This window comes from Stylophora pistillata, unplaced genomic scaffold, assembly GCF_964205215.1.
Source record: "Stylophora pistillata unplaced genomic scaffold, jaStyPist1.2 SCAFFOLD_63, whole genome shotgun sequence".
Classification (NCBI taxonomy): domain Eukaryota; kingdom Metazoa; phylum Cnidaria; class Anthozoa; order Scleractinia; family Pocilloporidae; genus Stylophora; species Stylophora pistillata.
This window is the reverse complement of record NW_028290915.1, coordinates 338,439-352,395: the sequence shown is the minus strand read 5'-3', so window position 1 is coordinate 352,395 and position 13,957 is coordinate 338,439. Positions and strand designations below refer to the sequence as shown.

Below are 13,957 nucleotides of genomic sequence, written 5' to 3'. Positions count from 1 at the left end.
CTGAATGGAAACTAGGGATGGTTGAGTGGCAAGAGCACTCACCTCCCTGCTGTTCCACAGGTTCAATTCCCAGACCTGGTGTCATATGTGGTATGTGGGTGGGTATGTCCTTGCTCCAAGGGTTTTTATACAGGTTCCTTGGTTTTCCTCCCTCCACAAAAACCAACATTTCAACATTTCACTTTAAACCAGTGGACAAGAAGAACCACCTCATGGAATGCCCCCAGCTAAATCCCATTGTCATTATTAATATTTTTATTATTAAGTGTCCTTTGTTTGTTGTAGGTCCTCATAGATTCGTCATTTTGCTTGTCAAGAAAAGAAACTGCTGAAGCACTGATTGAAATTACTGCCATGGATGCTACCTTACCTTCTCTTGAAAAAGTAAGAACAAGAAAATTTTGTTGCAATCAAAGAATTCATAATCAAGTGTCTAGAGTAAGTTGGAATTTCACTGCTTTTGTCAAAGCATAGGGCTAACTCTTCACTCTAATGAAGGGCTTAAGTCAGATTTAGCAACTACTTACATTAACTAAATTGTAATTTGGTCCACTTGTGTTTCCCAGACATAGCAACCCTCTGGTTTTTTTCTTCTCAACCTGTATTGCAATAAGCTGTTGTGATTATTTTTGTTTTGATTATTTGGTGTTTGATAAAATTGCACTCTATTGGTTTATCATCATCAATTGCCTGACAGGAGAATGTGTTTAGTCTTAGCAACTAGAGACAAAGGGAGGTTCCTCATCCTTGGCCCTTAAGTAATCATCTCTCATTTCATGATCTCTCACATTGCATGTTGCAGCTACTTGATGAAGTTCAGAACCTCACTGACAAGCTATTTGAAGATACAGACAAGAAAAGCTGCATAAACAGGTTCGAGGGAACATAAAGGTTAATTTTCTTTCTTACTTTCATTACTTGTACTCTCGAGAAATTATTGATGACGACAAAATTCCTTCTCAGGTCTGGAGGTCACTCTGCAGAGAACATTCCTCGTCATCCTGTAATCCTAACTCTTGGAAAAGTAAGAACCAGCTTTTTTAGGTCTTACATTTGTTTAGTAATCAGCCATTAAATGTATTCTAGCTCTAGCTCTGAAGACCTGAAAACTGAACAACCAATATGTGGGTTCTTTGTAAATAGATGTTGGTGAACTGTCAAGGAATCAAAGGTTAGCCAAACACAAGGGTGGGAGGAAAGGCATCCGTAATGGACTGACATTCCATATTAGTTTAAAAAGTGGTCATTTGCAACATTAGTGTAATGGGTACTGGTTGCTCACCATTATATTCAAAGTGTTCAGACACTAAGGTAGATTTATGGGCATGCACAGATATGCTGTAATTGCAAGATGTGTGCCTAAATTGTGGTAGCAGATCTTACTTATCAACTCATTCAGTATTGGGACGTACTCTTCTACAATGTTTGAAACCAGAGTCAATTTCTGGCATATCTATAAATCAAATTGATCTGTATTTTATGATTCATAGGATATTCAGCATCTTCCATGGGAAAGCATACCCATCCTTTTTGACCAACCTGTGACAAGGGTCCCATCTCTGCAATTTCTTTTTTCCAAGGTACACATTTCATTAAGAGGTCTTTGAAAGTTTGAAGACCTGACTTGTTTCTCAAACAACTGTCATGTTTTCTCCCAGAACCATATTGATTTTTATCTCTGCTATGCTGTCAACAGTGGAAAGAAATTTATTTTAATTAATTATAACAACCCTGATGCCCACTGATTGTGTAAACCATGGTTTGGGTTAGACCTTGTGTAAAGAACTGGCTCATTTGGTTTCTGGAGCATAATTCTCCCTTACAATAATGGTTTGTAATTTTATGAAAAGAAGTTGTGATCTGATACAAAAAAATGTTTGTCATTTCATTATCTATTAGCCAAGGTAAGCATACAGGAAAAATTGTCAATTGATTGAATTGAATGAAGGTCTTTTGAAATGTGGTTGCCTACCACAACAACTTTTGTGCCAGATTCTTAGCTTTTTAATACCTTGATATTCATTGTCAGTTAATATTTTTTTCTGCATTTTTCTTGATAGTTATCGTGTCAAAGACAGTTGCCTGAGATTGATCCTGAGAAAACATTCTATGCACTCAATCCTTAGAATAACCTACCCAACACCCAGAAAATGTTTCAGAAGTGGTTTGAAAGGTACAAAACACAAGCAAACGATTGAAGCAAATGAAACAGAAGAAAGACCTGATGTTGTGTTTCTTATATATTAAACTAGGCTATACAAGTTGAGAGAGGTAACACCAATATATTATAAACTGAACAAATAGATTCAATGTTGCTGTGTGTCTGTTTAGTAATAGATCACAGATGACATCAAAATGTAGTAAGAATAAAAAAGTGGCACAGGAAGCCCAGCCAAGTGTGTCACTGATTTTGGCATTTTGGCAGCATGTAATGGTTTTAAACAATAAGAAAGCAAAATGTTGTTGATGGTGACATTACTCTTGCATCTGTTTTTTAATAGATCACAAGTACAAACCAATCAAAATGCTTGTATAATCCAATGTTTATGAATAATTGTTGTCACTTGCAGCGAAGATGGATGGCAAGGTATCACAGGAAATGCTCCCACACAGGAAGAGTTCAGGAGTGCTTTAACTGACCATGACCTGTTCATGTGAGTTACTGTAAAGGCTCCAGTAAGGGGCCTATTGGCCCACACAGCCAACTAGGAGTATTACCACTCACCCCCCCGCCCCCCCGACAATTCGGCAGAAGCCATTTGTCCTTCTGGGTGAAGAGAGGCACTGTGAGAGTAAAGTGTTTTGCCCACAAACACAACACACTAACCCAGCCAGTACACAAACCCAGACCTCTCAACCCGGAGTCCAGTGCACTATTCTAGGGTCTCCCATCAGCTTTGACTGTCCATGACCTGTTCATGTGAATAACTAAAAGCACTCCAGTAGATCTCCTTTTAAATGGGCCCCCTCTGTCAAGAACAGCAAGCTTCTGGTATGCTTCCTATCTCTCATCAGCCTGCAATTTACCCCTCTCCCTCTTCCCAACAAAAACTGTCATGTACTGGTGACATTTTCCTCCATTTGAGAATGTCGGCTTCCATCTTTAAACATTACAAGTTCTCTACCAAGAAATGTATACAACAGATCAGGGGGAATATAAAGAATTTGGCTCTTACAAAGTTTTTGAAAAGAAGGTTCCCCTCACACCCCTCTGATATGCATACCTCTAAAATAAACCCTAGTTCTGAAACCCTGAAAATTGCTAAGCCTGCCATTGACAAAGTAGAAAATTTAAAAGGTCGTAGAGGTTGGATATTTGCAGAGCTGTCAGTGCTGAAATACTGAGAATCATGACTCTTAAATGTTAAATAAGTTGACTAAGATAGAGACAAAGGTACTTTGGGTTTCTTTTATACATACTTGAAATTTTGCTTGTGTGACTAATTAGGTTGGATGACCCATGTTATTATCATTCTGATATGTCTGTATCAGTTACTACCAGTAATGATTTATGTTACATTGACTGAACTATATGCAAATTACAACTGAAACAAGGGAGATGGTGTTTTTTTTTTATTTTAGAAGTGAAATCAGTATCTATGACCCTTTTTATATGACATTTGATGCTCTTGCGTGAGTTGCAGTTGCTTAGCTGCTAAACTGGGTCCATAATACAACTGTTACACTTATTAAGGATCATATTTACTGTAGGTGCTCTCAACCAATACATCGGTTGACATAATTATTTGTCGAGAGTCAGTTAACATTTGACCGATATGTTGGTTGACATTTGGCTGACAGTCGGTCAATGTATCGGTAAAGATATTGACCATCAACTGTCGACCAAGTCTCAACCAAGTATCGGCCAGCTGTGAACCAACCATCAACCAAGTGCCAACTGACTATCGACCAAGTGTCACCCAAGTGTTGACTGACTCTCAACTGATATATCAGTGGAGAGCACCTGCAGTAAACATGATCCCATACTTAGTTCTAGATGCGATAAACATTTTCAGATAAGGGTATCTACAGTAGAAAGTTTTATTGTTGTTGTTGCTTTAATCATCGCATCAATATTCTTTCTAGATATTTTGGTCATGGCACTGGGCGTGAATTTCTGCAGGGTGACGACATTCAAAGGTTGGATTGTCGAGCTGTTACTCTGCTTATGGGTTGCAGTTCGGGAAAACTACAGGTTAGTTTATACCTGACCATGAAGGAAAAACATTATCACATAATTGTTGTTGACAAACCAACAAAATGCAAAGGAAGTGTCCAATTGTCTGGTTCAGATGTGTAGTTGGTTGAGACTAGGCATGGGGCATATAAGTAACCACTCTATTTTAATTCATTAGGTTGGTGGAGAGTGTGAGCCAAGGGGGATGGCCTTAATCTATCTTCTGGCAGGCTGGTATGTCTTTGGCATTCATTTCTTGTGTGTTAGTTCCCTTACAAAGTCTTTTACTGACATGCTATACTGCAGGTTTCAACAGCTTTTTGCTTAAGCAGCTGTTGATATAGTAGTGGGTAGCTGTCCTTGGAAAAGGGGTCCTAAGGCAAGACTTAAACATGAGAGCCAGCTCGCAGGCTCAATAGACAGCAGTAAGAGGACTCATGGGCAGTGATAGACAGCTGATAACCAGCTTTTATTGAAACCTCTGGCTCTATTTGACAGAGCTCAACACTAACTTTTCAACTTACTAGCCAAGTGGCCAGTGACAAGTTAGATGTTATGACAATTTCAGTTTGTTTGCTAGCTTCACTGGCTAGTGGAAATCGAAAAACACTGGCCAAAACTGAATTTCTACAAGTGTGTGGCTAGTTGGCTACCATTAGTGTCAAGTCCTGATTTGAACCCAAATGTCAACTGCTATTGACCTTTGTCATTGGGAAACTCGTATAACTTTGCTTTCCTTATAGGTTGGGCACTCCCTTTTCTTGGACCAGACCCTCAAGGAACTAGTTATTCTTCAAAGACCATAGCTCTACTCTATGGTTCACTGTATAGATATGTAGCATGTAATCTATTTATAATGTATTCACTTTCAGCCCAGCCATCGTTGCTAACTTGTGGGATGTTACTGACAAAGACATTGATCGCTTCAGTGAATTGCTGCTGAAACAGTGGCTTCAATCTGGGTCTTGTTTCTCGTTACCACAAGTACTAAGCCAGTCGCGACAAGCTTGTAAACTGAAATATCTGATAGGAGCATCTCCTGTAGTTTATGGCCTTCCAGCTTACACCAAGGAACAGAATGGTTAACCAAGGATTATATACTAAAATATCTCTAGTTCCAGTAAGCAATAGCAAAGTATTTACCATACTAGTGCTGATTGTGTGGCAAAGAGGACAAGCATTGTGCAGAGTGTGTTTGGAAATGGTAGTGCATACAATTTTAATGCTGATAGAGCACTTAACTGTAGACTACCATACGCAATAGGTGCTAAATCTACATGGGCTGAAAGTACCCGATCAATTTAAGCAGAGCCAGTTTGTCATACTTTGTCCCACAATCCTGTTAAGTTGTACAGGAAAGAAACCCATTTGAAACAGAGAGGGACATTATCTTTTTTTTCCTGTTCTACTACAGCTCTTATTCTCTATCGCACTAACTTTTTTTGAAATCATGTCAGTACCAACATATCCAAGGAATACATAACAAAATTTGCTTTGTCAAATAACAAACCAAGGTTACAGTTATTAACTGTTTGTAACCATTTTACCTTATTATATCATCAATTGGGAACAATTTGAGAAATGTGTCATCTGTATATTAATGTTTTACATTGGCAATTAAAGTTTAGCTTGCATATTAAGGGCATTTCTCTGATATCTGTACCAATTGTGAAAAAAATGGAAAAGGATACAATTCATAACAGAATGAATTCCAAGAAGGTACCTAATAATTTTAGTGTCAATATTTGTTTTAATAATTGAGCTTGAAATGATGATGATGGTGTTGTTGCCTCAATAAAGTGTAATTATTCATGTAAATATATAGTTCCAGGTTTCCTCTCAAATGTGTATTTTCATTAATTTTGTCGGAGTTAATGCAACAATATAAAAGCAACCCTTTTTTACTTAGTTTTAAAGATCTAAAATGAGTTTCTCCTTGGAAATGCAAGTATTCTTGCTTGAGTGTCAACCTCGATTTTAAAGATATATCTTCATATGTAGCTGTGAAAATCAGGCAAATGTGCATTTTTGTTGATTGTTGAAAGGTTTGCTATGGTGAAAGAGAAGTAGTTTTCAAGCAAACTTCATGAAAACAAACGGGGAAAGGAAGAGGGGGACCAAACAAACAGAGAAAGCCCTTGGTTGACTTTTCAAACCCTGAAGAGTAATCAGCATCTAATATCTCCACACAGTGATACTGCCGAATCATTCATTAGGATCATGAGAATAAAGGAAATTATCTTCAACCTAAGATTTGATTGCTAAACAAAGGAAATGTATAGAGAGAAATGTGGAGAATACAGATACTGAAGTCAGGCTTGATGTTCTTGAATTACAATTTTTTATAATCCTGTTTTGTTTTCTCCAAGATGGGTATGGACACATTTCTGTGCATGTGAAGAATGAAACAAAGTGCTCAACAATTGTAAAATATTAATTAGTATTATGTATCACATTTCATACTAAATAAAGAATTAAATTTGCCAGTTTATTTATGTTTTGCACTAACAGTACAAAATCAAATTTCTGGTAGTTTACCTGTCTGTTTTTAGATCTTTATTGATACAGGAAACACCCACTGAAATGGCTGTTTTCCATAGTCAATGCTGAGCTAACAAACTGCTTTAACCCTTTACAGGCATTAAATGGGATTTCACACAGAGCTTCCCCATTTTTGCCAGACATTTGAAAGGATGGCTGCCAAGGACTTTAAAAAACAGCATAAAACCAATCAGCAAACCTTACCCTTAAAACCAAAGTCTATTTGTTCAATGGGTGAAAAACCATATCCAACAGATACATCGCAATTCAGTGTAGAATGGTTAACAAAACACTCCACTACCCGCCCAGTAGAGATTTATTCTGTGAATAGTACTATCCAGCCTTTGAAAATCCAGGAGAGTTACTGTTGAGGTTTCAGGAGTGAAAGGGTTAATACTTATGATTTAAGGCCAGTGACAGACCACCGAGGTGGCAACTTCTTGCAGTCATGCAATGATCAAAATGTTAATCAATAAAAAGAACTGTTTCAGTAGATCCTGAAAACAACCACCCTAAGTAACTTTGTGTATACATGTACTCGACACCTTGGCTATATTGGGCATGCTGTATCAAAATAGTGCAATGGCAAAAATAATACTGTTTGCTGAGCGGTAAAGAAATTATTAATCTGATCCCTTGGTGAAGATTATTGAACCACCTGGAATGACCAGTGGTAACGCTGAGGATGACTAATACCCCATTGACACCAAAGCCTAAACATGCTTTACAGCTGTTTTGTTAAACATGGTTTAACACAACAGCTCCATAGAAGCTGCTCAAATCAATATTTGGTTAACTTCAAATGTGGCACATTGAAAATACAATTTAGGAATTGCTTGAATCTCGTGGAAAATTTAGTTTTTCAGTTCTCTGCTTCTGATTTTTATTTAGTTAAACCTGGTTTAACTAAACAAGTTTTCTGGTGTGAATGGGGTATAAGTTACAAAATGAATTCATCAAGTTGATGCACAAATGTTTCAACTGGCCTCAGATATGGCAATGTCTGTCTTTTTGAAGTTAACTACAGATGACATGGACCAAAATTTACTGTGTAAAAGTTTAGAAATTTTTTTTGTAACTTACACTACAGCAAGCACCTAAAAATTCGCTGACACCCTTTGATCAGAAGACCACTTTCCTTTCATTTTGCTTTTGACATGAATGGATGAATGGTATAGTAAATAATGAGGCCATTTGGCCCCATTTAGCCTCTATTAAAGGTATATCTGTTTGCATCAAGCCAAATTTCCAGACATGGGGAGTGAAAACCTAATCATTCGTGACATCTCCAAGTCACCTTTAACAGTACTTTTGTCTGCCATTCTCCACACCTAGAGCAACTAGTTTACAAATAAATTAGCATGGCAAAACAACCTATTCTTCCAGAATTGCCTCGCATTAAAATTGTGTCAACTAAAAAAATACCTAACATAAATAAACTATCTCAATGTTGATCTTCCTTCAGGAACTGGAACACAGATGAAAAGTCTAGCTTAGCATATCCTTTATTGCACATTATTCTATAAATTTGATGAGCAAGTGAACCCATTGGTGTAGGATAGGTAGTAGCAGTTGCTGCACTTTGAGCAAGACCAAAGTCCTGTAACAAAAAACAAAACTTTATTAGTGCTTCTTGTTGACAAGAACGATCCATTTCTGAATTCCAAACATTCATGCTTTGATAATAAGGCTTACTGCAAAACCTAATTCTCCCATCACTTGACCTTTACCCTCACTATGAAACAGAAGTATATTAAGTCTTTGTGGGCAAAACACTTTACTCTCACAGTGCCTCTCTTCACCCAGAAGGACAAATGGCTTCTGCCGAATTGTCAGGGGGGGGGGGTGAATGGTAATACTCCTAGTTGGCTGTGTGGGCCAATAGGCCCCTTACTGGAGCCTTTACAATAACTCACATGAACAGGTCATGGTCAGTTAAAGCACTCCTGAACTCTTCCTGTGTGGGAGCCTTTCCTGTGATACCTTGCCATCCATCTTCGCTGCAAGTGACAACAATTATTCATATAAGCTGGATTATACAAGCATTTTGATTGGTTCGTACTTGTGATCTATTAAAAAACAGGTGCAAGAGTAATGTCACCATCAACAACATTTTACTTTCTTATCCTCTAAAACCATTACATGTTGCCAAAATCAGTGACACACTTGGCTGGGCTTCCTGTGTCACTTTTTGTTCTTACTACATTTTGATGTCATCTGTGATCTATTACTAAACAGACACACAGCAACATTGAATCTATTTGTTCAGTTTATAATATATTGGTGTTACCTCTATCAACTTGTATAGCCTAGTTTAATATATAAGAAACACAACATCAGGTCTTTCTTCTGTTTCATTTGCTTCAATCGTTTGCTTGTGTTTTGTACCTTTCAAACCACTTCTGAAACATTTTCTGGATGTTGGGCAGGTTATTCTGAGGATTGAATGCATAGAATGTTTTCTCAGGATCAATCTCAGGCAACTGTCTTTGACACGATAACTATCAAGAAAAATGCAGAAAAAAATATTAACTGACAATGAATATCAAGGTATTAAAAGCTAAGAATCTGGCACAAAAGTTGTTGTGGTAGGCAACCACATTTCAAAAGACCTTCATTCTATTCAATCAATTGACAATTTTTCCTGTATGCTTACCTTGGCTAATAGATAATGAAATGACAAACACTTTTTTTGTATCAGATCACAACTTCTTTTCCTAAAATTACAAAACTATTATTGTAAGGGAGAATTATGCTCCAGAAACCAAATGAGCCAGTTCTTTACACAAGGTCTAACCCAAACCATGGTTTACACAATCAGTGGGCATCAGGGTTGATATAATTAATTAAAATAAATTTCTTTCCACTGTTGACAGCATAGCAGAGATAAAAATCAATATGGTTCTGGGAGAAAACATGACAGTTGTTTGAGAAACAAGTCAGGTCTTCAAACTTTCAAAGACCTCTTAATGGAATGTGTACCTGGAAAAAGAGAAATTGCAGAGATGGGACCCTTGTCACAGGTTGGTCAAACAGGATCGGTATGCTTTCCCATGGAAGATGCTGAATATCCTATGAATCATAAAATACAGATCAGTTTGATGTATAGATATGCCAGAAATTGACTCTGGTTTCAAATATTGTAGAAGGGTATGTCCCAATACTGAATGAGATAGATAGATAGATAGATAGATAGATAGATAGATAGATAGATAGATAGATAGATAGATAGATAGATAGATAGTTTATTATCAAAAACCTTGCAGCCACAGGCTGAATTACGTTTGATTTACAATAAAATATATACTACAAAAAATACATGGCTAAGAAGAACTAATTAAAAAGACAAAAATATATAATTAAGAGAAAAACAATATTACATCATTGCTTTATGGACATAGTGATGGATAAAACTATTTCGAGTACGAATGGTGTGGAGGCGCCGTGTAGTAAAAGAGTGCTGACTCCTTAAATTGACTTCGCACTCATTCTTGGGAGGTAGTAAGCTATAGAGCTTGTGCGAGGGATTAGACAGGATGGAATTAAAAAGCTTATCACATAAGAACTCGCGGCGGTTGTGTAAGGGAACTAGACCAGTCAAAAGAAGCGCCTCATTGTACGAACAATCTGGATAGATAATACGTAAAGCTCGCCTTTGACATCTCTCAAGATCTACTGAAAGGTATTGCGGGAGGCTATGATGATAAACAGGGCATGCATATTCAGTGACAGGCCTAATACAAGTCAAATAGAAGAGCAAAAGTTCCTCCGACTTGACCTGTGCACGCTTAAGCTGACGCAAAAAATACAGGCGCTTGTTTACTTTCTTTACAACTTCGGATACGTGATTATTCCACGTGAGATCGAATGAGTTGATAAGTAAGATCTGCTACCACAATTTAGGCACACATCTTGCAATTACAGCATATCTGTGCATGCCCATAAGTCTACTTTAGTGTCTGAACACTTTGAATATAATGGTGAGCAACCAGTACCCATTAAACTAATGTTGCATATGACCACTTTTTAAACTAATATGGAATGTCAGTCCATTACAGATGCCTTTTCCCCCACCCTTGTGTTTGGCTAAGCTTTGATTCCTTGACAGTTCACTAACATCTATTTACAAAGAACCCACATATTGGTTGTTCAGTTTTCAGGTCTTCGGAGCTAGAGCTAGAATACATTTAATGGCTGATTACTAAACAAATGTAAGACCTAAAAAAGCTGGTTCTTACTTTTCCAAGAGTTAGGATTACAGGATGACGAGGAATGTTCTCTGCAGAGTGACCTCCAGACCTGAGAAGGAATTTTGTTGTCATCAATAATTTCTCGAGAGTACAAGTAATGAAGGTGAGAAAGAAAATTAACCTTTATGTTCCCTCGAACCTGTTTATGCAGCTTTTCTTGTCTGTATCTTCAAATAGCTTGTCAGTGAGGTTCTGAACTTCATCAAGTAGCTGAAACATGCAATGTGAGAGAACATGAAATGAGAGATGATTACTTAAGGGCCAAGGCTGAGGAACCTCCCTTTGTCTCTAGTTGCTAAGACTAAACACATTCTCCTGTCAGGCAATTGACGATGATAAACCAATAGAGTGCAATTTTATTAAACACCAAATAATCAAAACAAAAATAATCACAACAGCTTATTGCAATACAGGTTGAGAAGAAAAAAACCAGAGGGTTGCTATGTCTAGGAAACACAAGTGGACCAAATTACAATTTAGTTAATGTAAGTAGTTGCTAAATCTGACTTTAGCCCTTCATTAGAGTGAAGAGTTAGCCCTATGCTTTGAGAAAAGCAGTGAAATTCCAACTTACTTTAGACACTTGATTATGAATTCTTTGCTTGGAACAAAAATTTTCTTGTTCTTACTTTTTCAAAAGAAGGTAAGGTAGCATCCATGGCAGTAATTTCAATCAGTGCTTCAGCAGTTTCTTTTCTTGACAAGCAAAATGACGAATCTATGAGGACCTACAACAAACAAAGGACACTTACTAATAAAAATATTATTAATGACAATGGGATTTAGCTGGCAGCATTCCATGAGGTGGTTCTTCTTGTCCACTGGTTTAAAGTGAAATGTTGAAACGTTGGTTTTTGTGGAGGGAGGAAAACCAAGGAACCTGTACAAAAACCCTTGGAGCAAGGACATACCGACCCACATACCACATATGACACCAGGTCTGGGAATTGAACCTGTGGAACAGCAGGGAGGTGAGTGCTCTTGCCACTCAACCATCCCTAGTTTCCATTCGGTTACTATGCAAGGTTTTGCTACTTCAGTTGTCATCTTTGGGTCAAGCACCAAAGATGGCACACAAATCATAACAAAGATTGATGGACAAAACATTTTTCATACAATCTGCCATCCTTATAACTCAGGAAACTCTGATTGATTCATGCACAACATACTTCAAGCAAATGATTATCAGGACGGCATCCACACAGGATTGAAACTTTCTCTTCCAACTCTCTGGCTAAGGATGCTATTGATTCACAATACTCTTCATCAATAGGCTGACCAAGAAGAACTCCTCTCCATCTTCCAAGCCAAGAACCTTCAAGTTTCTCCAAAAGGTTCTAAAGAAATGACCATAATTATTACAATTTAGACTTTCAGTTATGTCATAGGAGAGGATACACATTCATGGCTCGTGAGAGTTGAAATGCTGATCACCTTCATTCTCCTGTCAAGCCTTGTCCTTAGTGTCCACCACTCGGTTGTGTTGTTAATATTCATGCTTTTGATGCTGTCATTCATTATGTCTGTAAATTCCTCCAATACACCAGACTGGAACAGCTTTCAAAGATCCATAAGAACTTTGTCTCCCTTTACAAAATAAATTGTTTCAGTCAATAGTTAATTAGGTTAATTTACTTCGCCAACCCTGTTCTTGTGCTTTTATCATTACTTACAGACTTTCTAGTGGTTAAATGAGAAATTATCTACTAGTAAGCACAGGTTACCCCCACTGTTTTGTCAGAATAATGATATCCAGACAGTTTGCTCAGACGTATTTCTAGTGATCTTCTACAATAAAGAGGTATTGTGAGAATTCAGTGTTTTACCCAAAAACCCCTCATGGTGACCTTGGACAAAGCTTACACCTGCACTACAGAATCTCAACTGACTGTAAGCTACTACCTCCTCCAACGTAGAGGTGAGAGGTCCACTCTCCCTAAATACAACAAAACAGTAACTGCAATATAACCAAGTTGTTACAAACACATCGACATACAGTGCAATCCTTGTTCTGTGCTTCTCCAGATGTTGTGTTAATCTTAACCACAGCAGGATCACAGTCAGCCCTTACCCTGCAGATCAGCAAATCTCTGTCCTTGCTTACTGGATGTGTGAAGGTTTCCAAAGTACAAACAGTCCACTCTAGAAAAGAATAATTCTAATTTCTTACCTTGTCAATATCACACTATAGGATTATTGCCAAAGTTCATTATTTGCTCAACGTAACAAATTACATTTCAGTTCTACTTGTCAAAGGAACTAAAAATTCATGGCAAATGTAATCATCTATGTGTAGCATGAGCTGAAGAATTGGGAAGAGTCAAATGAGGTGGTCTGGTAACAAAAAGTTTTTAACAAAGTAATTTTGCTTAAAGAATTATGTTAAATTAGTGATAACTACATTTCGCTAGAAAAAAATATTCTCCTGTTATAAGAGTCACACTGTTCTACAAACCAATCCTGAGAAAGTTGAACAGTTAAACACTTTCTTTGAAGCTGGTTTGGCTGCATAACACAGCTGAAAGCTCGCTATTGCTTGTAAAATAACTATAATGTACCTTTAGGCATGTTCTGCAATAGGGAAATTTCTTCAGGAGTGAAGAGACCGTGTTTGTATCTCTCAGTTGCACACAAGGAAAACTTCATGATGTTTCAAGTCTTGACCAGGGCAGCCAGTTTTTGGTGAGCAGTATTAGTTGAAGAGTCATCAAGTGACAAGGAGGAAAGACGTTCTGCAAGCTTCACCAGATCTCCTTTGTTTTCCTAACAGACAAAAAGGAAATAACAAAATAAAGAGAAATCTACTTGTAGATTTATTAAGTTCCCTGCTCTGCCATCCCATGTTCTAGTTCCCTGTTGACATCCCATGTCTTACAGTAGTTCCCTGTTCTGGCATCCATGTTCTAGTTCCCTGTTCTGTAATCCCCTGTTCTGGCAGCCATGTTCTAGTTCCTTGTTCTGGCATCAAAGGTTCTAGTACCTTGTTTTT

At 37.6% G+C, this 13,957-nt stretch overlaps 2 protein-coding genes across 4 annotated transcripts; one reads left to right on the top strand and one right to left on the bottom strand.

Annotated features, from left to right (window-relative positions):
* Nucleotides 1-1,490: 1,490 nt before the first annotated feature.
* LOC148715628 (separin-like) lies at nucleotides 1,491-6,668 on the top strand. The gene is made up of 6 exons (XM_088746724.1): nucleotides 1,491-1,580; nucleotides 2,061-2,173; nucleotides 2,571-2,654; nucleotides 4,087-4,195; nucleotides 4,356-4,411; nucleotides 5,050-6,668. Exons 2-6 carry the CDS (start codon nucleotides 2,151-2,153, stop codon nucleotides 5,261-5,263), a joined length of 486 nt encoding a protein of 161 aa, XP_088602850.1. The 5' UTR covers nucleotides 1,491-1,580; nucleotides 2,061-2,150; the 3' UTR covers nucleotides 5,264-6,668.
* On the bottom strand, nucleotides 6,645-13,951 carry LOC148715627 (separin-like). Of its 3 annotated transcripts, none has more exons than XM_088746715.1 (12): nucleotides 13,844-13,951; nucleotides 13,527-13,731; nucleotides 13,040-13,110; nucleotides 12,403-12,555; nucleotides 12,138-12,305; nucleotides 11,598-11,696; nucleotides 11,108-11,178; nucleotides 10,957-11,017; nucleotides 9,701-9,790; nucleotides 9,107-9,219; nucleotides 8,635-8,718; nucleotides 6,645-8,318 (listed from the first exon to the last, which is right to left on the bottom strand). In XM_088746715.1, exons 4-12 carry the CDS (start codon nucleotides 12,484-12,486, stop codon nucleotides 8,234-8,236), a joined length of 855 nt encoding a protein of 284 aa, XP_088602841.1. In that variant the 5' UTR covers nucleotides 12,487-12,555; nucleotides 13,040-13,110; nucleotides 13,527-13,731; nucleotides 13,844-13,951; the 3' UTR covers nucleotides 6,645-8,233. The 3 variants fall into 3 exon arrangements, 2 of the variants coding, with proteins under 2 accessions (XP_088602841.1, XP_088602842.1); XM_088746716.1 differs by having other exon boundaries at nucleotides 9,107-9,153; XR_015995923.1 differs by lacking the exon at nucleotides 6,645-8,318 and having other exon boundaries at nucleotides 9,009-9,219.
* Between the last annotated feature and the right edge of the window lie 6 nt (nucleotides 13,952-13,957).